The following is a 26,784-nucleotide window of genomic DNA, read 5'->3' as shown; positions in this document are numbered from 1 at the left end:
ATTGAGAGGTATTGACATGTTGAATGCACAGAGCTGTCTGTCTAAACTACTGGCACACAGCTCGGACACCCCATATGCATACCCCACAAGACATGCCACAAGGGGTCTCTTCACAGTCCCCAAGTCCAGAACAGACTATGGGAGGTGCACAGTACTACATAGAGCCATGACTACATGGAACTCTATTCCACATCAAGTAACTGACCCAAGCAGTAAAATTAGATAAAAAAAAAAAAAAAAAAAACACCTTATGGAACCGCAGGGACTGTGAAGCAACAAACATTGACAGAAATGCACACACACACGATAACATACGCACTATACATACACATGGCTTTAGTACTGTAGATTGGCGGTGGTGGAGTAGGGGTCTGAGGGCACACAGTTTGTTGTGAAATGTGTGAATGTATTGTAATGTTTTAAAATTGTATAAAACTGCCTTAATTCTGCTGGACCCCAGGAAGAGTAGCTGCGGCTTTGGCAGCAGCTAATGGGGATCCATAATAAATACAAATACCCTATATAGCACACTCCTTTTGAGTCATATAGGCAATAGGGTGCCATTGTGAAGCAGCATTGTTTCAGTAAGGCTATGTCCATATTTCAATACCATACAATAACTTGTAAACGATAATCAAATAGCCTAAATATCATCAAAAGAACACACTGACGGAGTAAAGATATTTAGTTCATTTTTGTTGTTTATTTCAATGGCTCATCTGATAAAAGAAACTCTTATCTCTGTGTCACATCAACAAAGACTACAAAAAGAGCTTTACAAAAATAGACATGGGACATTTCTGGTGTCATTTCATTGGACAAGTAGTGTGGTTGTGTGTGTGTTTCTGTGGACATAGAAAAATGCAGAGTATCGCTATAGCAACACGTACAGTACACCAATCAAGGCTGCAATATGCAACATAGTGTTCAGAGCTCTCGGTTTCTGGCAGCAAGGATCAACGTTGAGTCAAATCACACAATAATGTCAAAGAATTAAGTTATAAAAGATGAACCAGTGGCGAGGGCTATACACAAGACAGTGACGGCTGTGAGAGAAGACTTCTAGCCGTAGAAATAGAAGGAATCATTCTAATGCTATAGTTCTACCAACAAAAAACATATTGCACCTTGAGACCTATGAGAAGTAGCTTTTTAGTGAGGGAAGACCGAGTTCTTTTTCTAAAACAGGGTCGTATTCATTAGGTCACACCATAGCAAAACGTTTTGCAACAGAACAAAAGCTTTCTTATTGGACAAGTTCATATAGTCCCTCCCCGTTTGTCCGTTTGGTGCCTGCCTAATGAATATGACCCAGTACTCCACACCGACTGCATCCATCTTTATTAAACACAGGAAGAACAGGAGTAAATAAAATACACTTAAAATAATAGGAATGTAAAATAAATGTAAAATAAACAAACAAAAAAGGCAGAATCCTTTTGTCTATAAAAAGTAGTGACGGCCGTACAGTGAGTGGGTCTGGGTAGATTGACATAGTTCAGAAGAGATCAGGTAGAAAGATACATTTGGTTGCTAGTAACAACATACAGTTCTGTACTAAGCCCTTCATTCCATTTCTAGTAAATTACTATCTAGACTACAGTAAGGTATGTTCATGCTATAAAAAGGTTTAGACACATTTCAGATGCTTGACAGATAACTTGCTTAAGCAAGCTTCATACAGCATTCAATTAAATAAATGTCTGACATCTAAGCCTAGAACATTGAGAATCAGAACACAAAAACCTATATAGAACATGTTCTGAGAACCAGAACACAAAAACCTATATAGAACATGTTCTGAGAACCAGAACACAGTCTTAGTAGTATCAGCATAGTTCAAGTCTGAAAACTGCTGGGGACAAGGTACAACCAAAGTAAAATATACACATTCAAAAGCATACGGACAGAGAAAAGGACCAGACGTTTACACTGTTGCAGATAGAAATGTGATTTATAGAGCTTCCATTAGTCCCTGCTCTACACAACAGATAGAAATGTGCTGTTTAGATCAGCTATGGGTATCTAAACATTCTGTAATGTTCCAACTAACTCTCCTTCTGAGTGAGCCCCCGATTTAGATTTTTTTGGACATCGCCACGGTAACCAGCGAGACCCCCTGTGACCCAGAAGGGGAATCTGGATGTGTTTACGTTCCAACAGGAAGTAGAAGTTTGAGAAATGCAGTGCTGGAAATGTGGGAAGCAATTAGTAATGACAAGCTGGATGGGCTGTGTGTTTCATCGTCTGCAAGGTCACTGATTCTACCAGGACGCAAACTTAGTGTTTGTTTATACAGCTTAGTACGTTATTTAAAAATTCAGATCCTCTTCCTCAGAGAGGTAGATGAGTGAGAAACCCTCCTGGGTGCCATGCTAGTATCTACTTAAAGCACACTCAATAGGACACAGTAAGAAGACAGCTGTTTGGGTAACCTCAGCAATAAGGAGACGGCTGATTGGATATTCTCAGCCTAACCTGAGCCTGAATATACAGTTAAGGGCACAGAAAAAAACATTACAAATGAACAATGTTAATAGACTGTTTACACGCTGGTAAAACTAAAACTAAACTTACTTAACCAAAGAATACAAAATAAAGCAACAACGAATAAATGTGTCAATATAAATAAAAAGCTACGGCACGTTTCAATGGCATCGTATTCAAGTAATCCGTTAAATCAAGTCCCTGATATACGCTGTGGTTCATGGAAACAAGTCTTCAGCTCACACAGAACCATCACTTCATATAGAAGGCAGCAGCATTTTATTTTCTACACTTCAACAAAGTTCTAAGCATAGAATTAGAATGCCAATCATTCTATTTCTATGTTTCCAAGTCTCCTTTACCAGGAGCATTCCATGTCAGTTCACTTCCACTTGAAGTCTGAGTGGAGGGACGTGGAAAACAAAGATTCACTTTTTAACCCTCACTACGATACTTGGTGGTTGGAACATCCCCCCGCCCCCCTTTTCTGGAAACAAAGATCCAGGTATGAGGCTAACTCCATCACACGAGAAGACTTTGCAAAAAGGAAGAAGTGACAAGGAGGGAGGAAGGGAGAATAAAGGCTGTAAGGAGAGGTGACAAGGAGGGAGGAAGGGAGAATAAAGGCTGTAAGGAGAGGTGACAAGGAGGGAGGAAGGGAGAATAAAGGCTGTAAGGAGAGGTGACAAGGAGGGAGGAAGGGAGAATAAAGGCTGTAAGGAGAGGTGACAAGGATGAAAGAAGAGAAAGCCAAAACATGACAGCTATGTTAAAACTATGGATTTCCTCTGCTGTGACAGAACAATGAACTCTGTGGCCTCCCCTCCCCAGCCAGAGAGGATTGTGGGTAGGAATTCTCAGAATGCCCCTGGAGCACTTAGTGATGAGTGAAATAATCCCTTTATTCACTGGCATAAGAGTGATATAAGGCTGACATAGCAAGGACACAGCCTCTTCAACTCACTGGTATGTCTACTTATAACACTTCATACCACTGTTCCCAAGTCAGCAGCTCAATATGTCACTTTACTGGCCTATTTCTCGTCTACAGTTGATTTCATATTTTTGGATTACAGAGAGAGATCCAGCAGCACTTCATCTGAATTCACAGACAGACATCACTCTGGTCAAAACACAGGAGGCACTGAGGAGGAATCATGTTGCATAGCCTCTGGTTCACAGTGATGACAGCATCTTAACCAGGGACATACCGTGACCATTCTACAGTGTGTTAATGCTTCTGCCTTGGAATCATGTTCCTGTGACGTGACCGGAACACAGTGCTCAACATCAGTCAGTGACATCAGGTGTCATGTCAGTGTGATGACCTCTACGGGGTCATCGGTGCCCTTTGACCTTTGCTTGTGTTTTAGCCGTCTTTCTCTCCGTCTCTGTCTGAGGGTGGGGGGCGCGGGGCGGGGGGCGGCCGAGGAGGGGGACGGGGTGCTGACGGAGATGGAGAGGAGGTCTGCCAGGGAGCGGAGAGGAGGAGGAAGAAGTGAGGGAAGAGGATTGCAGCGCTCCCTGTCCCTGGCTCGGGGCGGTTTGCTGTTCATCCTCTCCTCGGTCTCCTGGCGTCACCTATCGAAGCAGCCCGCTGACGTGAAGGTGTGGTGGGGGCCCACGCCCCCCAGGTACCCTCCGCTGTAGGCCATGCTGAGGCAGTGTCGCGGCTCCGCAGCCAAGGCTACCTGCATGGAGATGGGACCCTGCAAGGCCAGCGGTGCCACCCGAGCCCCAGGCTGCAGCCCCGAAGTCAGGCTAGGATAGGAGGGGAAGGCCCCTGCTGTAGAGGTCATGGTGTCGGCCCCGGTGAGCAGCCCCATCCTGTGGCTCTGGAGGATGTCCTGGGACATGTTGACCACAGCAGGCCCTAAAGCCTGGGAGTCAGCTAGCGCGTGGAGCTGGGACAGGGAGGGCGAGTGCTGGGAGAGGTGAGGGAAGCCCACTGGGCCAGGCTGGAAGAGGAGCTGCTGGGGGTTGGAGGAGGTAGCTGGTCTCTGGACTGGGGAGAGGTGGGAGGGAGGAGGGTGGGACTGGAGAGAGGAGGAGCAAGACAACGGAGGGGTGGATTTGGGTTTGTTGGCCTCCTTCACATCGTTGTCATGGGCACTGTGGAGGAGAGACAGACAGGGAGGTAGAACAAGAGGTGTGTTATCTGAGGACAGTGGATTGTCATGTGTTTACAGTTAACCTACATGAGCAATGAGAGAATTAGCATGGAGATTGGCTCGGTCAAATGGATATGATCAGGTCTTTGCATACAAGCATGCAATTGGTCTCAGGTGTTTCTGTCCTGTATGAGAGAGACTTAATGTGAGGTGAGGTGGCCCCAGCTGTGTGTGTGAGAGAGACTTACAGCAGCATGAGTTTGATGCAGTGTGTAAGGTGGTCCCATGTGTATCCAGTCAGTAGGTGTAGAGACGTGGTCCAGCTAGGAGAAATCTGCAGACAGATACGAGACGCCGCAACGCATGCTGCTGCCACCTGAGACGGCCGGAAACTCAGGAACGCATGGTCTAGAGGAACACAGCCAATCAGACTGTTAGCAGTGGGGTCTAGAGGAACACAGCCAATCAGACTGTTAGCAGTGGGGTCTAGAGGAACACAGCCAATCAGACTGTTAGCAGTGGGGTCTAGAGGAACACAGCCAATCAGACTGTTAGCAGTGGGGTCTAGAGGAACACAGCCAATCAGACTGTTAGCAGTGGGGTCTAGAGGAACACAGCCAATCAGACTGTTAGCAGTGGGGTCTAGAGGAACACAGCCAATCAGACTGTTAGCAGTGGGGTCTAGAGGAACACAGCCAATCAGACTGTTAGCAGTGGGGTCTAGAGGAACACAGCCAATCAGACTGTTAGCAGTGGGGTCTAGAGGAACACAGCCAATCAGACTGTTAGCAGTGGGGTCTAGAGGAACACAGCCAATCAGACTGTTAGCAGTGGGGTCTAGAGGAACACAGCCAATCAGACTGTTAGCAGTGGGGTCTAGAGGAACACAGCCAATCAGACTGTTAGCAGTGGGGTCTAGAGGAACACAGCCAATCAGACTGTTAGCAGTGGGGTCTAGAGGAACACAGCCAATCAGACTGTTAGCAGTGGGGTCTAGAGGAACACAGCCAATCAGACTGTTAGCAGTGGGGTCTAGAGGAACACAGCCAATCAGACTGTTAGCAGTGGGGTCTAGAGGAACACAGCCAATCAGACTGTTAGCAGTGGGGTCTAGAGGAACACAGCCAATCAGACTGTTAGCAGTGGGGTCTAGAGGAACACAGCCAATCAGACTGTTAGCAGTGGGGTCTAGAGGAACACAGCCAATCAGACTGTTAGCAGTGGGGTCTAGAGGAACACAGCCAATCAGACTGTTAGCAGTGGGGTCTAGAGGAACACAGCCAATCAGACTGTTAGCAGTGGGGTCTAGAGGAACACAGCCAATCAGACTGTTAGCAGTGGGGTCTAGAGGAACACAGCCAATCAGACTGTTAGCAGTGGGGTCTAGAGGAACACAGCCAATCAGACTGTTAGCAGTGGGGTCTAGAGGAACACAGCCAATCAGACTGTTAGCAGTGGGGTCTAGAGGAACACAGCCAATCAGACTGTTAGTAGTGGGGTCTAGAGGAACACAGCCAATCAGACTTAGTTTGTGACAAGCACATGAGGCTACATATATTTCATAACAGTCCCTCTGTTTTTCTCCCCTCCATCCCTCCTCTCTCTCGCTTTAACCTTTCCCCCCTGCACTCTCATTCCTTCACCCCACCCATCACCTCTCCTTCAATCCCTCCATCCACCTCGTCACCCCTCACCTTGCAGTGATACCTCCAGGAAGTAGTGTGTGTACTTGTCCATAAAGGTTTTGGTCTTGGAGAGGGAGGAGAGAGGCCAGCCGTTGTACAGGTCTCCCTCCTGCACCGAGGCCTGGAGGTAGTAGTCTATGAAGTGGGCCGGGGTGGGCATACACAGGTTCCAGCTGAACGTCTCCAACAGCAGCAGCTCCATCTTGATGAGGTCTCTTTTGTTGAGAACAAGGTTCAGAGAACACATGAAGCCCAGGGAGTTGAGCTGCTCCAACTTAGGTACCCGGTCCTCCCTCTCCTCAAACTTACCTACAGGGCAGAGAGAGGTTAGAAGGTGGACTATACAAAAACCTTTCCTAATAAAACACTTTGTATTTGTCACATGCTTCAGTGTAGACTAAACAGTGAAATGCGTACTTACCAACCCTTCCCACCAATGCAGAGAGATAGAAATTACAAAAATAATGGAAAAGCAAAACATGTATAATAAATACACAATGAGTAACAATAACCAGTACAGAGTCCATGTGCAGGGGTACGAGGTAACTGACGTAGATACAGTGCCTTCGGAAAGTACTCTGACCCCTTGACTTTTTCAAGGGGTCTGAGTACGTTACAGTACCCGCAAAACACCAGTCTGAATGTCAACAGGGAAGAAGCGACTCCGGGATGCTGGCCTTCTAGGCAGAGTTCCTCTATCCAGTGTCTGTGTTCTTTTGCCCATCTTAATCTTTTCTTTTTATTGGCCAGTCTGAGATATGGCTTTTTCTTTGCAACTCTGCCTAGAAGGCCAGCATCACGAAGTCGCCTCTTCACTGTTGACATTCAGACTGATGTTTTGTGGGTACCATTTAATGAAGCTGCCAGTTGAGGACTTGTGAGGCGTCGGTTTCTCTAACTAGACACTCTAATGTACTTGTCCTCTTGCTCAGTTGTGCACCGGTTGCCTCCCACTCTTTCTATTCTGGTTAGAGACAGTTTGCGCTGTTCTGTGAAGGGAGTAGTACACAGCGTTGTACGAGATCTTCAGTTTCCTGGCAATTTCTCGCATGGAATAGCTTTCATTTCTCAGAACAAGAATAGACTGACAAGTTTCAGAAGAAAGTTATTTGTTTCGCGCCATTTTGAGCCTGTAATCGAACCCACAAATGCTGATGCTCCAGATACTCAACTAGCCTAAAGAAGGGCAGTTTTATTGCTTCTTTAATCAGGACAACAGTTATCAGCAGTGTTAACATAATTGCAAAAGGGTTTTCTAATGATCAATTAGCCTTTTAAAATGATACACTTGGAATAGCTAACACAACGTGCCATTGGAACACGGGAGTGATGGTTGCTGATAATGGGCCTCTGTACACCTATGTAGATATTCCATTAAAAATCAGACGCTTCCAGCTACAATGGTCAAGGAAAGAGAGCGAGCAGGAGTGAGGAAAGAGAGCGAGCAGGAGTGAGGAAAGAGAGCGAGCAGGAGTGAGGAAAGAGAGCGAGCAGGAGTGAGGAAAGAGAGCGAGAAGGAGTGAGGAAAGAGAGCGAGAAGGAGGGAGGAGCCCCTAAACACCTAACAAGCCTCTCGGTTCTCCTATAAACCTGTTTCAGCAGGAAAACTGGGAGGGGGCGCTGACATGGGCACCCTCATGGCACCGAGAACTGATATGAGGGAGGTCAACAACTAGGCCGACCCTCTACACAAGATACATGCATGTTCAGGAAATGTGTACAATACCCATGTGTAGAGTACTGGTTACAGACACACAACGGAACATTGTTCAAAACAAAGAACGGACTAGGTTACATTCACACCTTCTCTCACACACTGACACACAGTGTTGGGAAGGAACGTGCCTGTCACAACTACCGTATTATTGAAGTCCTAAAACCCAACAGCTTGGATTAACAGTCTATGGACAAGCCTTGTCAACACACAACAGATCACAGCACTAACGTCATAGCAACAAAGACAGGAGAGTTGGAGGGAAGGGAGGTTTGATGTAGTTAGTCCTCACACCATCTGAACAGGCCTACCTGGCTACGTCTCCCCCCCTCCACCGTACTACTCCTTGGTTTTTCCTTGCCTCGCACTCTTCCCCACACTACATTGCAATTTCATCACTCTCCATTTATTCCCCCCACCCTCTTTCAAATCAAACTTTATTTGTCACAAACACTGAATACAACAAGTGTAGACCTTACCGTGAAATGCTTACTTACACGCCCTTAAATCAACAGTGCAGTTCAGCATAGTTGGTTAGGAGCACGTAAAACATCAGTCATCTTCCCCCTCCTCCTCCTCCTCCTCTCCACCCCCTCTAATTCTCACCCTCCTCACCCTCTTTCCCCATCAACCCCCCTCTATAATTCCCTTCCTAGTCATCTTAAGACCAGCTGAACCAATGTGTGTGTGTGTGTGTGTATAAATAAATATGGGTTCTTTCAAGTGTGATTTTTACTGCTGATGCCGCAGCCTGCCATTAACCCTGTAGGAGAGAGCCGTAGAGAGCCCAGCCAGCAGCCAACCACGCCAGCAGGTTCTAGCAGGCCTCAGGAGGCAGTTAACACATAGGCTGTAATGGCGTCTCATAACCAGAACAGGAAACAATAACTGTTGTTCTGTTCACTCCCATCCACTACTCCAGCTGCTTTAGTATAGGGCAGGCCCAGCCCACTCCAGCCTACACCCAGTCTCAGGCTACACTTTCCCATTCACCCTCATATCCTGTAGGCTAGTAGTCTAGTCTGTGTGCTGGACTCCTGTGTCCACAGGCGCAGCCATAAAATGGCCATGAATACACCCCCCCCCCATCATCTCTACACAACCACCTCTTACATCCTGGTAGGGTTAGGGGACTGGTAGGGACATTGTGTTGTCAGTCTTCTCATTGTGATGGCACTTTGGTTTACTACTTGCATTGACTGTTGGTTGGGCGTGTGTTTAACAAGGGATACAACAAACTATTTCAACTGAAATTACATTTCTGAACAGAGGTAGAAGTCATAGGGACAAAAGGTGATTTAGTACTGCAAGCTGCTTTTTAGCTTTTTATGTTAATTACAAGTACAACCTGTCCTGTTCCATGTCAACAAGATGAACACAGTGACTCATCTACGAGCTGTGAGAGAGAAAGGGTGCATTCCTCAGCTGTAAGTTAGTTCAGTCTACCTGGCTGGAAAGTAGGTTGCTAAACGATCCTATCTGAAGAGTGAGAGATAGTTTAGTCGGTGCTTCCTCTGCTGAGCCAAGTGCATGCCTGTCCTCTTCAGAAACTAAACCTCCATCAGGAGCACTGGGGCTGCGGGTCGGCCCTGTGGACGTGTGCTGAGAGGCTGTAGAGAGCGCCCAGAGAGAGGTTAAAAGGTAAGAACAGCAGGATGTAGGAATGTCCTCTCTCTTCCCAGGTGTGCTGCTGGGGGGGTATTAGACTACTGCTAAAGGAGAGTAGAAACCTGAGAACCTGCTGGGGGGGGGGTATTAGACTACTGCTAAAGGAGAGTAGAAACCTGAGAACCTGCTGGGGGGGGGTATTAGACTACTGCTAAAGGAGAGTAGAAACCTGAGAACCTGCTGGGGGGGTATTAGACTACTGCTAAAGGAGTTCATAAACCTGAAAACCTGCTGGGGGGGTATTAGACTACTGCTAAAGGAGTTCATAAACCTGAAAACCTGCTGGGGGGGTATTAGACTACTGCTAAAGGAGAGTAGAAACCTGAGAACCTGCTGGGGGGTATTATATACTGCTAAAGGAGAGTAGAAACCTGAGAACCTGCTGGGGGGTATTAGACTACTGCTAAAGGAGTTTATAAACCTGAGAACCTGCTGGGGGGTAATAGACTACTGCTAAAGGAGTTTATACACCTGAGAACCTGCTGGGGGGTATTAGACTACTGCTAAAGGAGTTTATAAACCTGAGAACATGCTGGGGGGTATTAGACTACTGCTAAAGGAGTTTATAAACCTGAGAACCTGCTGGGGGGGTATTAGACTATTGCTAAAGGAGTTTATAAACCTGAGAACCTGCTGGGGGGGTATTAGACTACTGCTAAAGGAGTTCATAAACCTGAAAACCTGCTGGGGGGGTATTAGACTACTGCTAAAGGAGAGTAGAAACCTGAGAACCTGCTGGGGGGGTATTAGACTACTGCTAAAGGAGAGTAGAAACCTGAGAACCTGCTGGGGAGGGTATTAGACTACTGCTAAAGGAGAGTAGAAACCTGAGAACCTGCTGGGGGGTATTAGACTACTGCTAAAGGAGTTCATAAACCTGAAAACCTGCTGGGGGGGTATTAGACTACTGCTAAAGGAGTTCATAAACCTGAAAACCTGCTGGGGGGGTATTAGACTACTGCTAAAGGAGAGTAGAAACCTGAGAACCTGCTGGGGGGTATTATATACTGCTAAAGGAGAGTAGAAACCTGAGAACCTGCTGGGGGGTATTAGACTACTGCTAAAGGAGAGTAGAAACCTGAGAACCTGCTGGGGGGTATTAGACTACTGCTAAAGGAGTTTATAAACCTGAGAACCTGCTGGGGGGGGGGGTATTAGACTACTGCTAAAGGAGTTTATAAACCTGAGAACCTGCTGGGGGGTATTAGACTACTGCTAAAGGAGTTTATAAACCTGAGAACCTGCTGGGGGGTATTAGACTACTGCTAAAGGAGTTTATAAACCTGAGAACCTGCTGGGGGGGCGGGGGTATTAGACTACTGCTAAAGGAGTTTATAAACCTGAGAACCTGCTGGGGAGGGTATTAGACTACTGCTAAAGGAGAGTAGAAACCTGAGAACCTGCTGGGGGGGTATTAGACTACTGCTAAAGGAGAGTAGAAACCTGAGAACCTGCTGGGGGGGTATTAGACTACTGCTAAAGGAGAGTAGAAACCTGAGAACCTGCTGGGGGGTATTATATACTGCTAAAGGAGAGTAGAAACCTGAAAATGCTCTTCACTAAAGTCACAGAGGAAAAGAGACTACTGTTAGGGTGTTTCTCTCCACCTCACCCACCGAGACAGACTTTATTGATTTCTATGAATGACCACACTGCTCGATCCTGTCACTGCCCACTTCATTAAAACTGATCACCTCTTCTGAAGGAGTTCATGTGAAGGGGAAAAACTATTTTAGCACTGCTTGCCTATAAACTAGATGTAGATGATTCAATCTAAAAAAAAAATTAAAAAACACTCCTACAGTCACAGACAGTATTTTTTAAATTTTACTAGACAAGTCAGTTAAGAACAAATTCTTATTTATAATAACGGCCTACACCGGCCAAACCCAGACAACGCTGTGCCAATTGTGCGCCGCCCTATGGGACTCCCAATCACGGCCGGATGTGATACAGCTGTGATACAGCCTGGATCAATAAATCAAACTACAAATACCTACTCAACATCCACCAAGCCCATTTCTCAAGCCCATTTCTCAAGCCCATTTCTCAAGCCTAATCGGTACAGTGCCTTCAGAAAGTATTCATACCCCTTGACTTATTCCACGTTTTGTTACAGGCTGAATTCAGAATATATTCTATATCATTTTTTCATCAACCATCTACCGCACTACCACATAATGACAAGGTGAAAATAAGTTCAGATTTATATTTTACATAAGTATTCACACCCGAGTAATACTTGGTAGAAACACCTTTGGCCACGATTACAGCCGTGAGTCTTTCTGGATAAGTCTAATAGTTTCACACTTGGATTGTACAACATATGCCGTTATTGTTTTTAGAATCCTTCAAGGTCATTTAGGACCATAACAGAACCAAAACACAATAATCACGGATATAACAACCTTAAGCTTATTGTGGACAAACATTCCTATACTTACAATGCACTTTGCTTTTCAGAATCAATTGGTAATAAGACTCAAATTCTTATAGATTCTCTTATAGACTTTTACAGATTATCCTAAAAGAGCTCACTGAAGTGTATTAATCATTTGCAGGTCTTGCCATAGATTTAAGTAAATTTAAGTGAAAACTAACTCGGCCACTCAGGAACATTCAGTCTTCTTGGTAAGCAACTCCAGTGTAGATTTGGCCTTGTGTTTTAGGTTATTGTCCTGCTGAAAGGTGAATTTGTCTCCCAGTGTCTGGTGGAAAGCAGACAACCAGGTTATCCTCTAGGATTTTGCCTGTACTTAGCTCCATTCTGTTTATTTATCCTTAAAAAAAACTCCCCAGTCTTACAAGCATACCCATAACACTTTGTATTCAGGACAAAAATATAATTGCTTTGCCAATTATTTTTGCAGTATTACTTCAGTACCTTGTTGCAAACAGGATGCATGTTCTGGAATACGTTTTATTCTGTACAGGTTTCCTTCTTTTCACTCTGTCATTTAGGTTAGTATTGTAGAGTAACAACAACGTTGTTGATCCATACTCAGTGTTCTCCTATCACAGCCATTAAACTCTGTATCTGTTGTAAAGTCACCATTGGCCTCATGGTGAAATCCCTGAGTTAGGAAGGACGCCTGTATCTTTGTAATGACTGGGTGTATTGATACACCATCCAAAGGGCAATCAATAACTTCACCATGCTCAAAGGGATATTCAATGTCTGCTTTTTATTTTTTACCCATCTACCAATAGGTTCCCTTCTTTGCGAGGCATTGGAAAACCTCCCTGGTCTTTGTGGTTGAATATGTTTTTAATTCCCTGCTCGACTGAAGGACCTTACAGATAATTGTGTGTGTGTGAGGTACAACATTTTCTTTGTTAAACACTATCATTGCGCATAGAGTGAATCCATGCAACTTGTTAACCACATGTTGACTCCTGAACTTATTTAGGCTTGTCATAACAAAGGGATTGAATACTTACTGACTCAAGACATTTCAGCTTTTCATTTGTTAGTTTGTAAAAATGTTGATAAACATAACTCCACTTATGGGGTATTGTGTGTAAGTCCAGTGACACGAAATTGCGATTGAATCCATTTTAAATTCAGGCTGTAACACAAAATGTTTCTTAAGTCCATCTCTCCCTCCCCCTCCCTCTAATTTGCCGGCTCGTCTTTCATTCAGATGAAATTGGTCACAGCTCCACCACAAACCCTCCCAATGAGTGTGTTCGTCCTATAGGCTTTGCCAGTTAACACAATGTAGACGCATACTGACCTCTGACCTCAAGTGCCTAACGCTTGTGTGACCAGGAAGAATCCTCGGCCCTCTGCCGTCTCATCTCCTGTTCTAGGGGTCTGGAACACTTTTGGGGCGAGGAAGAGGGGAAGGAGGGAGGGGTTGTGGGGGAAATGGTGACCCCCCCCCCCAAAGTGAAACACTAATCAATAACAAATGGCATCATGACATTTCAGTCCTAGCCTGGTATTTGTGTAAGAAACAAAAGACCTCTATAGAATCAGAACACAAAGTCCTTAAATAATACATCAATGGCATTAAATCTAAATCTAATGACATTAAATAATAAAACTAGCCTATATTTTTTGGGAAGGGAAAAAAGCAGCATTGAAGAAATCACTGTCGTAGATCACAGCCATTTTACCGTCAACTCATAATTCCTTTAATTATCAGACCACAGATGAATTCTCTCATAATTACAATCAAGCATCAGAGAGACAGAAAGAGAGGGGAGGAGAAACTGCGGGAGTCCCCTGTTAATCTACATATCGAGAGGTTCAGTTCAAACATGTCCGGTTCTGCATGCCCCCCTTCCAATTCCTCCCTGTTAAACATCAGCGGTCGGCATCTCTTTGAAGCACCTCTCAGCTCGTTTCTGCACCCCCACCCCCAGGGGTGGAGGTGGAAGGTGGGTAGAGGTGCTTTAGGGGCCCCAGCCCAGTCTCTGCCTGGGCCCTGACGAGATGAGTGAGACTCAGAGGAAACACTCCTAGCAGTGGGGCTATGGTGGAGGATAACGCCATCTGAAACACTCCTAGCAGGGGGCTATGGTGGAGATAAAGCCATCTGAAACACTCCTAGCAGTGGGGCTATGGTGGAGATAAAGCCATCTGAAACACTCCTAGCAGGGGGCTATGGTGGAGATAAAGCCATCTGAAACACTCCTAGCAGTGGGGCTATGGTGGAGATAAAGCCATCTGAAACACTCCTAGCAGGGGGCTATGGTGGAGATAAAGCCATCTGAAACACTCCTAGCAGTGGGGCTATGGTGGAGATAAAGCCATGTGAATGGAGTTCTAGTCAGATAAGATACTTAGTAGAAGCCTGAAGCCTCTACATGTCAACCTCGCTTGCAGCCAGTCACATAAATACACAATTGCAGACAAAACACACGACAACCTCCACTCCCATGTCTCTGCACCCCTCCCCCACCCTGGGCCAGGGCTAGCTGGCCGGCTGCTCCTGTTGACGGGCTTTTGTTTGGGCCTGACTCAGGGAGCATATGGCAGGTGGCCCTCTCCCTCCACACACACACAGTCCCTCCCAACCCTCGGGCCCCCAGGCAGGCCTGCTGCAGTGTGTGTGGCTTGGAGGGGGTGTAGCTGCTCTTTTTAAAGCCCCTTCTCTAACACAAACCGTTACACCAGCAGCATACTACGTGGTTACAGCTACTAGGCTCCATGTAGCAGGACAGCAGCATGGGAGACATCCTGAATAATACACAGCTTAGAACTAACTGTCAACTGCCAGCTGACCTCATTGAGAGGGACAGACAGGGACAGAGATATTACAATACAACATGATCTGACCTCATCAGGCAACAGTGTTAAATGTAGATACCACTACACTGTGAATTTTTTTTTATTTTTAAAAGAGCCTAACTCAATGACTGCAGCGAGAGAGACAAAAAAAAAAAAGGTCCAGTTCCCAGGACCACAAATACAAATTCCATCTAGACACCGTTTCCCTACAGCACACAAAAAAACTATACATACCTCGGCCTAAATATCAGCGTCACAGGTAACTTCCACAAAGATGTGAACGATCTGAGAGACAAGGAGGGTCTTCTATGCCATCAGCAAACACAAACAAACCCCACAGAGCCCCAGGACAGAAACATAAATTAGACCCAACCAAATCATGAGAAAACAAAAATAATTACTTGACACATTGGAAAGAATTAACCCCCCCCAAAAAAGACAGCAAACTAGAATACTATTTGGCCCTAACAGAGTACACAGTGTCAGAATACCTGACCACTGTGACTGACCCATAATGAAGGAACGCTTCAACGACATACAGACTCAGTGAGTGTAGCCTTGCTATTGAGAAAGCCAGGTCTGCCCACAGCGGCCTCACAAGAGAAGACAGGCTGTGCCACACTGCCCACAAAATGAAGTGGAAACTGAGCTGCACTTCCTAACCTCCTGCCAAATGTATGACCATATTAAAAGGCACACATTTCCCTCATATTACACAGACCCACGAAGAATTTGAAAACAAATCCAATTTTGATAATCTCCCATATTTATTCGGTGAAATACCACAGTGTGCCATCACAGCAGCAAGATTTGTGACCTGTTGCCACAAGAAAAGGTCAACCAGTGAAGAACAAACACCATCGTAAATACAACCCATATTTAGATGTATTTATTTTCCCTTTTGTACTATAGAACTTTTGTGAGTGTAATCTTTAACTATTTCACTTGCTTTGGCAATGTTCCCCATGCCAATAAAGCCCTTGAATTGTGTGTGTGAGAGCAAGTCACAAGTCTATAATTTCATTAGTGAGGACAAATAGCTGCTATGCAGAGCAGAGTGGTCTGACTTCAGGGACAGAAGAGAGGGATGCCAGGAAGAGTCATGTTGGAAGTCACTGGGCCACTGTACATGGAGGGGGGGGTCAATGTAAATAGCCCAGGTGGCAAATTGATTAATTGTTCAGCAGGCTTGGGGGTAGAAGCTGTTAAGGAGTCTTTTGGACCTAGACTTTGTGCGCCGATACCGTAGCAAAGAGAACAGTCTATGACTTGTCTTTGACAACTTTTTGGGGCCTTCCTCTGACACCGCCTGGTATCTAGGTCCTGGATGGCCGGAAAATTTGCCCCAGTGATGTATGCATTACCCTCTGTAGCGCCTTACAGCCAAGCAATTGCTATACCAGGCGGTGATGCAACTGGTCAGGATGCTCTCAATGGTGCAGCTGTGGAACGTTGAGGATCTGGGGACCCATGCCAAATCTTTTCAGTCTCCTGAGGTGTGTCTTGATGTGTTTGGACCATGATAGTTTGTTGGTGATGTGGACACCAAGGAACTTGAAGCTCTCAACCTGCTCCACTACAGCCCCAGCGACGTTAATGGGGCGTGTTCAGCCCTCCTTTTCCTGTAGTCCACGATCAGCTCATTTGTCTTGCTCACATTGAGGGAGAGGTTGTTATCCTGGCACCACACCACCTATAAGCTGTCTCATTGTTGTTGGTGATCAGGCCTACCACTGATAGTGTTCACATCATCCAACAAACTATGTAGCTCACTACTTTTGACTGGGGCCAATGGGGTGTCTAGACTTTTGGCATCTACAAGCACCATTGAAATGATCCGACAATTCGAAGGGTAAGAATTCCTTTAGGAAAAAGGCTTTGATGAAAGGATGTTAAATGCGCAGAAGGACTTTATACAATAGGTCTCCTGTCCCTGTGGTTGTGACTGGGAAGAAGAAGTTGGGACTCTCAATTTCCTTCCTCTCGCAATTGGAACAAGGACAAATACAAACCACACACACAAATACCATGGAACCACAATTTTCTTTACATTGCTTTCTGTGAATGTCTATCAAAACACAAACACACACAGCGTTCAAACACGGAGAGAGAGAGGTGGAGGAGAGAGACCAGAGAGCGATAGAGAGATGGAGAGATATCACCAATAGGCTAACAGGATTAAGTGCTGACTGTTGAGAGGTACAACAGAGATAGTGATTAATTAACCTAGCGCAGAAGCCTGTGGAATTTTAACAAAGACAATGTGTTCCTTTCAAAAGACTATGTACCAAACAACAACCCTATATAGTGCACTATTTTGGACCAGGGCCCATAGTAGTGCATTACATAGGGAATAGGGTGCCATTTGGGACACACAGAACGAGCGCAGAGCAAAGCTGGCATCAGACCTGAAACCCAGCAGGACCGGAGTACTGAACAACCAACCAGTCAGAGAAGTTGAATTCATTAATTAGGCCAGATTCCAGCACCTCAGGAGATTAAACAGCAAACCCAACCAGGACAACCTTGAATCAAACAGCCCTTTCAAGCCTTCATCAATCACACAGAGCTGATCCCTAGAGTCTGACTCTGTTCTCTCACTGAAAGAAGCAATCAAAAGATTCCATTCATTCGTCTAGTAAGAGAATCCTCTAACAGGATATTTGGTCGATATATTTTCATCTTTTCATTTAGTCTTCCAGTAAACTCTACGAGCTCCCCGAAGCCTCACACGCACGTCTCCCCAGTGAGCAGGCCCCGTCCCAGACTCCCAGTTTGATGGCATCATTAGTGTAATTACCCATGATGCTCTGTGAGCTGTGTTAATGTACAGACTCACAGACTAACCGTTAATCACCACACACAGACCCACTTACAGCAACTACTCCTACACATAGTAACAGCAGTAGAAGCCTAGATCATGGTATATCATCTGACTCCAAGACCACAATCTGACAAAACCCAGGTCCAAGTTTCCTTTATGTCTTTATTCCTGTTCTAGCGGGTTTCATACGCTTTGCTGTGTAGGACATTCATTTAGACGGGTGCCATCAGGAACGACTAAAGACAAACTCCCCCCAGACGCGTTATCAAAGGCAGGATCAAAGCTATGTGCATAAAGACGTACCGACACAGGTGTAGGCTAATCCTCACCAAGTCAGACAGACAGACTGGGTTTCCAGCTAAACAAAGTCAAAAGCCACAGCACCACAAATTATAGAGTTTTCCAGCCATCCATTGTCTGGAAACTGGAGTAAATGATCACTGAAGGTACTGGATGGGAACAGAGGGTTAGGCTGTGTGTTATAACTTCTTATAACCATTCAACAGTTTATGAAACGTGCTGTGAGAACAAGATGGCGCTGACAGACATGGCAGCTCCGCTTCTAGATCCTAAGCAACTTTGCAGTATTTTGTTTTTTTGTCTGTTATTTCTTAGCCCAGAAATGTTTTTTTTTGTGTTATTACATAGAGCAGGAAATAACTTTTGGATATCAGAGCAGCGGTCACTCACCAGCATTATGACTTTTCTGAATTGGATCCTTTGTTCGTACCCACCCAGGGCAATTGAACTTATCCCAGAGGCTGCTCCAAGATGCCACCGGCAGAGAAGAGGTATTCGGAGTGGACTTCTAGTCCAACTCAGGAAGTGTGCACACCATCCTCCACTTCCGAGTATATTACCCGCTAATGTTCAGTCTCTGGACAATAAAGTAGACAAAGCTCAGCGCGAGGATCTCCTTCCAGAGAGACATCAGGGACAACATACTTTGTTTCACGGACTCATGTCTCTCTCCAGATATAGTGTCCCCGTCCATACAGCCAGTTGGGTTCTCAGTACATCACGCAGACAGGAATAAAGAACTCTCTGGGAAGAAGACAGGTGGTGGTGTACGTTTCATGATTAACTACTCATGGTGTGATTGTGACAAGGTACAGAAACTCAAGTCCTTTTGTTCAACCTACCTAGAATACCTCAATCAAATGTGGACTGTATTACCTCCCAAGAGAATTCTCTTTGGTTAGTCACAGACGTGTATATTCCCCCTCAAGCCAATACCACGACGGCCCTCAAGGAACTACACTGGACTTTATGCAATTTGGAAACCACATATCCTGGAGGCAGCATTTATTGTAACAGGGGATTTTAACAAAGGAAATTTGGAGAAGGTGAAAAGCTTCAAGTTCCTCAGCGTACACGTCACTGAACCTGAAAAGGTCCACCCACACAGTGTGGTGAAGAACGCGCAATAACGCCTCTTCAACCTCAGGAGGCTGAAGAAATTTGGCTTGTCACCTAAAACTCTCACAAACTTTTACAGATGCACAATTGAGAGCATCCTGTCGGGCTGTATCACAGCCTGGTATAGGGCAACTGCACCGCCCACAACCACAGGGATCTCCAAAGGGTGGTGCAGTCTGCAAAAAAGCATCACCGGGGGCAAACTACCTTCCCTCTAGGACACCTACACCACCCAATGTCACAGGAAGGCCAAGAAGATCATCAAGGACATGAACCACCAGAGCCACTGCCTGTTCACCCCTCTATCATCCAGAAGGCAAGGTCAGTACAGGTGCATCAAAGCAGGGGCCGAGAGACTGATAAACAGCTTCTATCTCAAGGCCATCAGACTGTTAAATAGCCACCACCCGGTTACTCAACCCTGCACCTTAGAGGCCGCTGCCCTATATACAGACATGGAATTACTGGCCACTTTAATAATGGAACACTAGTCACAAATTCGTTTAAAACTGCTTTACTCATTTCATATGTATATACTGTATTCTATTCTACTGTATTTTAGTCAATGCCACTCCGACATTGTTCGTCCTAATATTTACATATTAATTAATTCCATTCTTTTAGATGTGTGTATTGTTAGATACTACTGCACTGTTGGAGCGACACCCGCAATAACATCTGCTAAACATGTATGTGACCAATAAAATTTGATTTGAATTCCACTGTCAGCTGAAGAAAACTGACAGAACATTATTCTGTAAAGACTCATGGTACTTACTGGCAAGGAGCAGGCAGGACAGAGCGATGACGTAGAGCTGTTTGACAGCTACATCGTAGTGGTCCATGAACAGGTCCAGTAGGTAGACAGACAGGTGTCTGGCTGTAGGACACAGCTGGTAGCGGTTCGACAGTATGGCCAGCAGGTCCGCAAAGTACCGACGCATCCCTATCTGAGGGGAGTGGGCCCGGTACACAGGCAGCTTCAACTCCTAGAGGGAGAGGATAAGGAAGATGAAGAGAAAAGGAAGGAGAGGAGGAGAAGGTAGACAGAAGAGAAACAAGGTGGAGAGAGAGAGAGAATGAATATAGGTTCTAACACAATATAGGTTCTAACACATTAATATAGGTTCTAACATTAATATGGGTTCTAACACATTAATATGGGTTCTAACAGGTTCTAACACAATATAGGTTCTAACACATTAATGTAGGTTCTAACAGGTTCTAACATTAATATAGGGGACAGGGTTCCCCATGGGGAGGGGGACAGGAAGTAGTGGTGGCTGTAGAAGTAGTGGTGGCTATTCAGCATGGTAAATGTCCATTGCGGTGGGGGCAGGGTAGAAGCCTGTTGGGGGAGCGGAGCGGGAAGGGGGGTGGCTACTCAGCAGCCTGATGGTCTGGGGGTAGAAGCTGTTGACCAGTCAGGTTTTGCCATGACGCTCCTGTACTGCCCGTGTCTGAGTGATGGAAGCGTGGAGAACAGGCTGTGGCTCAGGGGGCTGTGGTCCCTGATGATCTTCATGGCCTTCCTGCGACACCTGGTGTCGTCAGTGTCCTGGAGGGAAGGCAGTGTGCACCCAATGGTGCGTTCAGCTGAGCGTACCACCCTTTGTAGTGCCTTGCGGTCAGCGGCGGTGGAGTTGCCGTACCAGGCTTTGATGCAGCCAGACAGTATGCTCGATGGTGCTCCTGTAGAACATGTGATGCAGCCAGACAGTATGCTCTCGATGGTGCTCCTGTAGAACGTGATGCAGCCAGACAGTATGCTCTCAATGCTGCTCTGTAGTTTTTGACTGTTTCCTTGGCAGCCCCGTTGATGAGGATGGGGGCATGCCCAACCTGGTCCCTCCTAAAGTCCACAACTAGCTCCTCTGTTTTGATGATGATGAGGAAGAGGTTGTTTACCTGGCACCACACTGTCAGAGTGCCTACCTCCTCCCTGTAGGCCGTCTCATCGTTGTTGGTAATCAGGCCTACTGCTGTTGTGTCGTCAGCGAACTTGATGATGGAGTTGGAACTGTGTGAGGTCACGCAGTCGTGGGTATACAGGGAGTACGGGGGGGACTGAGAACGCACCATTGTGGGTCCAGCGTGTTGAGAATCAGTGTGGAAGATGTAATGTTGCCCGTCAGAAAGTCCAGGACCCCGTTACATTGGGAGGAGCTCAGTCCCAGGGCCGTGAGATTTGTGGCGGGCTTAGAGGGCATGATGGTCTTTAAGACAGAGCTGTAGTACATACACAGCATCCTGAGATATGCATTCTTCATGTCCAGGAGGGTGAGGGCAGTGTGCGGTGCCACGGCAATTGCGTCGTCCGTGAATCTGTCGGGGTGGTAGGCGAACTGGAGAGGGTAGTGTATCGGGGAGGGAGGGAGGTGATGTGGTCTTTCACAAGCCTCTCGAAGCACTTCATGATGCCGGAAGTGAGCGTTACAGATTGGTAGTCATTCAGTTCAGTTACTTTCCCTTTCTTGCGGACATCTTGAAGCAGGTGGAGATAAAGGCCTGAGCTACTGGAGAGATTGATGATGTCAGAAAACACAACCTCTGCACTGAGGGCACGGGCTTGGGATGCCCCCTGGGCCAGCAGCCTTGTGATGGTTAACATGTTTGAATGACTTACATCCGTCCTCTGTGGAGACCATAATGCATGTAGACCACGATGTCTTCAGGGTTTGTCCTCGGCAGCTCCGAGTTGTTTTGTTCGAAGCGTGAGAAAAAGATGTTTAGTTTGTCCGGTAGGGTGGCGTTGGTGTCCTCAACGTGACTGGCTTTCTTTTGTAATCCGTGATCGTTAGAAGCCCCTGCCACATGCGCCTCGTATCCAACCCGCTGAATTGCTCCTCCATTTTGTCTCTATACTTGTGTCTCGTCATCTTGATCGATCTGTCCAGGTCGTATTTGTACTGTTTAACCATACAATTGTCCCACGGTCACCTTGCCGTGTTCATCAGCAGCATCTCTCTTCTTCAGTTTCCCGACAAGGCTGCCATCAATCCATAGTTTTCGATTTGGGTACATTTTGAAAGTCACCATTGGTATCACATAATCTACACATTTGTTTTATTAATCCGGTGACTTGAGTTGGCATGTTTATTGATGTTATTCCCAGAGGCAACCTGGAACATATTCCAGTCCACGTGATCAAAACTGTCATGGTGCATGGATTCCAATAATGTTGTACAGACGTGAAAGCGGAACGTCCCTCTGGAGACAGGGTTCCTCATGGTGGGTAAGGGGAGGGGGTGGTAAGGAGGAATGGTGGTTCAGCAGTAGGGGTTATGTTAAACCCCTAGCACATCTCCCATTCATGTTCAATTAGCAGCTGGTGTTTCAAAGGACAAAATTAGAAGAGAAGACATTACTATTGAACTACAGGGCTCTGGTCAAAAGTAGTGCACTATATAGGGAATAGGGTTCTGGTCAAAAGTAGTGCACTATATAGGGAATAGGGCTCTGGTCAAAAGTAGTGCACTATTTTGTGAACAGGGTGCCTTTGTTTTTTTGTTTTTTTTAAAACACACCCCAAGGACGCACCCAGTGTCCTCCTAGTCAACCATATACTGTAGCATAGGGGAATAGAGGAGTGTCGCATGAGCCTTCAGCTTAAAGATGCATTTGACAAGGGGAGAGATAAAAACAAACTTCTTCTCCCACAATGTACTGCCTTTAATGATTTATGAGTCTGTCTCTATCCTAATAGAGGCTTAGAACAGAGTTGTTTTGGTTTTTCAATAAATGCTTTGTTTCTTCTTCTTCATACCACACAGACGGATATTTGATCCCAAAAAAAAACAAACAAGGGCTTTATAATGTAGATTTATTTAATATCAGATTAAATAAAGGGATGGATTAATCTTTTTACGTAGTGCTGTACCAGTTTGTGGTTTGCTGCTAAAGGCACATGAAAAACATCCACCCATACTAAAAATACAGGTTACTATTGTTGTCTACTTCAGAGACAGAGAGCCTACTTCCCTTCCCTAAGGGTTGTCCAAACAACAAACATACCCCACCCGTAAAGCCAATCTTTACTGGACACCGACGCCGTAGCGCCTGTCAGCATGACCAACGCACACGTGTTCCTCACACATATTTCATCTGTGAGTTTCATCAATTATCTGTTGAGTTGTTTCTGTATTGCCTACATAGAACTATGGCAATCACTAAGGTGATAGGCAGCTAAAGGAATCTGAAGGACAATACATTTTAAAAAAGTGTTACACACAGAAACCCCCGTTAAAACACCACCCCCGCCTTGAGTTCTCCTCTCTCCTCCGCCCCCCTCACTGCGTGCCTTGCCTCTGGTCCATCTGTCTGTCTGGGGGTTCAGGGGTGTGGGGGCATTGTGGGGAACCGCAGTGGAAGGCAGGGGACTCTGGATGCAGAGAGGAGCAGACTAGCCTGCTGATGGACTACAAGTATTTAGAAATAGGGTTTATGTCTGGGGCGTTGTTTTGTCTTTCAAAGACACTGGAGAAGTTACATCAGCATAATTGCTTTTTACACAGACTTTTTGTCCTTGGTCTGCTGATTGGTTAAAGGGTTGGGGGAGTCAGAATAAATCAGAAGGGAGGCCCTAATCTACACACCCCCTGGTTACAGACGTCCTACCCCCTGGTTACAGACGTCCTACCCCCTGGTTACAGACGTCCTACCCCCTGGTTACAGACGTCCTACCCCCTGGTTACAGACGTCCTACCCCCTGGTTACAGACGTCCTACCCCCTGGTTACAGACGTCCTACCCCCTGGTTACAGACTTGAGTAAATAAAATGACTGTGGTAGGCTAAGTGAATGACTTGTAATGAGACTGCCCGATTGTAAAAGAGCGGGGGCAGCTGCCTCCAACAGTGCCATCTACTATCCAAATACTCCCCCTACACATGACGTGCGCGTAGACACACACAAAACCCTACTCCATATTGTCCCTCCTATATAGAATCAAATTAGCTGTGATAATCTTACTCCCTACAAGAAGACTGCAGTCCAGTGACAGATGCTGCCATTAAAGGGACACACAGTAAAAAATATAATCATGCTGGAGGTTTGCCTAATTACTATATCAGCCAATTAATGAGCCTCAGCCCTTCTATGTTATCTAAATTAGATCCCTTCCAAATAGATGACAGTCATGTAATTATATCTGCCAACATTAACTACACTGTATAGTGTAATATAGCTAAATATATAAGTTGAGGAGTGGCTATCAAGTTATTTCTGGCTTGGATCTTTATTTTTATAAATGCACAACACTAGGTGAACAAGAAAACATACATGTTACCTCTTATCCAGAACGACATACAGGAGCTATTATGGTTAAGTGCCTTGCTTAAGAGCACACCGGCAGATTTGGTTTACAAGGTCGGCTCTGGGATTCGAACCAGCTACCTTTCCGTTACTGGCCCAATGCTCTTAACCGCTAGGCTACCTAGGTTAATTGCCGTCTTGTTTAGGTTAAGCTGAATTTAAGCACAGGTGAACTGCAGGCCACCAAACTCAAAACTTTCTCCCTGGCACTGAGAACATCCCCATAATACCTATTTCAACATGCAGTTGAGATTCTTATGTGGCGATGACAAGAGGAAAGTGGAACTCAGGGAATGAACCAAGGAGACCCAGAGAACTGGATTCATAGAATCGGAATTCAGAATTCTATTCATTCTAAATTCTATTAATTCAGATTCTATGACTGGCTCGTCTTACCTTGATGCGGAGGGACTGATGGATATCCCCTGCTAGCTGTCCTTTCCACCATTGTAACTCCCTTTCCATCTTTCCCATTCAGAGAAGGCCACAAGGATGAAGTTCAACCCTGCAGACACAGAAAAATGGGCCAAGTCAAGAGACATCCTGGCTGTATGCCGCATGTTATGGTTGTTGGTGTCTGATCACAAAGTTCCAGCAAAGCAACAAATAAGTGTTGATTTCTAGAATTACAATTTTTTTTTTATCCTTTTGATTAACTTGCACTATGAAGTAATAACAAATCAAATTCTAGAGGTGAGTGTGTTAAGCGGGGTGACATGCCTTTGATATTCATTAAGCAATCAATTGAAATCGATCGCAGTTAAAGATCAGCATTTGATCAAATAAAACACACCAAATAGTCTTTCGAAATGTTTACAAAGCAAAATTCTGGAAAACTACTCAAAAAAGTCGGCTGCTCTTTTGTAAGCTTGGACATGTCACTGGCACTGCATAGCCCTTGATCATGACTCTCAGTTCCACTACATTATGCAGGAAGGGGGGGTTTGTTAAAAGCCGTGACGCTCCGTCTGAACATTAACACGCATCGCTTGCTGTACGGTTCTGGAAGCATAAGGATCTTATTTTTCATATCTGCGAAAAATATATACATTTTTTTAACTGTTAAATTGATACACACCTTTATAGGGTTAGGGTTCCCATACGGCCATATTTCCATGTTACAGCGCTTGTTTACGGAAGACAGAGTGGACTACCTGTGCTAAATAGCTATCTGCGTCTCCGAACCTGTTTGTAAACGGAAGACAGACGCCACAAACTTGTCACTGAAAAATACTGTTGGCTGCAACTGTGTTAAAAACCGTGTACACTAAGTGTGTATTTAGCGTTAAATTATTTTTGATGTGATATGAAAGTATAGGGATTTATGTTTCTAGAACCGTACCGCAATTGATTTACGTTTAGATGCAGTGTTAGCTGTTTTGTCTGTCAGAGCCAATTCGCCCTCTAAACAGAGTATGTCAAGTCCTTGGACTAGGGAGTAACGTTAGGCTCCTTTAGTACAATACTGGACTGTGGTACTGCACTGCATTCCCCCATGCATGTGGGTGTGATTTAAATGCCCTCCTGCAGCGGAAAAAAAGAGAAATGGATGGGAATTATAGCGCTAGGTTAACAAAGTAACTTTTTGTTTTAGGCCTAACAGCAAACAACAAATTGCTACGTTGTTACAAATCTGCTTAGGAGAAAAAAAAAACAATACGTTGATAGTGGGAAAATTTGTCAAGACTGTCATTCAGCGGTGTCAAAACCACGAGACGGTTTCTCCAACAGTGTTTTTTAAACAGAAAAGTAGACCGGTCTTTCGTTTTTAATGCTATTTTATTTATAGGCCTATAACTCAGACTTGACAAAGATCACACGTGACTATTGACTGCATTAAATCCTTGACACACATTTAATAAACTTTTAAATTCGCGACATTTCCATGATCGCATGTGCCGCTCACCCTTTCCGACAGGAATACCCTCAGACCTCTTTGTTTCACTCCGACATCCTGAATGAGAGAATTCCTCTTTGGGAAGTTTTGTGTTATCCTCGGTACCGGCGAAAAGCGACGACGGTTTCCGTTATTCAGATGACAAAGTAACAATGCTTCAGAACAGTTTAATTCCGCAGTTTTATAGTCTGTTTACACTTTTCCAACGATTTTTCCACGACCGTGTCTTTCTAACCAGTTCAACAAAGTGGTTGGCTGCCCCAGCTGCTGTTGGGGTCGATAAGGAGCTGGTGAACCTGCGTACGCGAAACACCGAGTGTGTGATGGGAAATGTAGTCCAAAACCCCGTGACTAAAATGGGCTAACTACGGCAATAACTCGTTCTCTAATTGATTTCAATTAAACTAAACATGTCTCTCTTAGATATG

General features: G+C 45.3%; 1 protein-coding gene across 1 annotated transcript; it reads right to left on the bottom strand.

The window, feature by feature from the left end:
• Positions 1-683: 683 nt before the first annotated feature.
• On the bottom strand, positions 684-26,779 carry LOC115205708 (cyclin-J). Its single transcript, XM_029771969.1, has 6 exons — positions 26,366-26,779; positions 24,856-24,964; positions 19,926-20,136; positions 6,293-6,592; positions 4,847-5,006; positions 684-4,599 (listed from the first exon to the last, which is right to left on the bottom strand). The coding sequence occupies exons 2-6, from the start codon at positions 24,931-24,933 to the stop codon at positions 4,065-4,067; spliced, it is 1,284 nt and encodes a 427-aa protein (XP_029627829.1). The 5' UTR covers positions 24,934-24,964; positions 26,366-26,779; the 3' UTR covers positions 684-4,064.
• Positions 26,780-26,784: the final 5 nt, after the last annotated feature.

The sequence above is a fragment of the Salmo trutta genome, chromosome 13, assembly GCF_901001165.1.
Source record: "Salmo trutta chromosome 13, fSalTru1.1, whole genome shotgun sequence".
In the NCBI taxonomy this organism is placed as follows: Eukaryota; Metazoa; Chordata; class Actinopteri; order Salmoniformes; family Salmonidae; genus Salmo; species Salmo trutta.
The sequence above is the reverse complement of the archived record's forward strand: the minus strand, read 5'-3'. Positions and strand labels throughout refer to the sequence as shown.

What these genes read in the sequence shown, in the direction of transcription:
- LOC115205708 (XM_029771969.1), bottom strand. Translation starts at nt 24,933, where the DNA reads ATGGGAAAGATGGAAAGGGAGTTACAATGGTGGAAAGGACAGCTAGCA. An exon ending in ATCAGTCCCTCCGCATCAAG is followed by an intron (nt 20,137 to 24,855) that starts GTAAGACGAGCC and finishes CTCTCCCTCTAG; the next exon opens with GAGTTGAAGCTGCCTGTGTA. An exon ending in GTCCTGCCTGCTCCTTGCCA is followed by an intron (nt 6,593 to 19,925) that starts GTAAGTACCATG and finishes TCTGCCCTGTAG; the next exon opens with GTAAGTTTGAGGAGAGGGAG.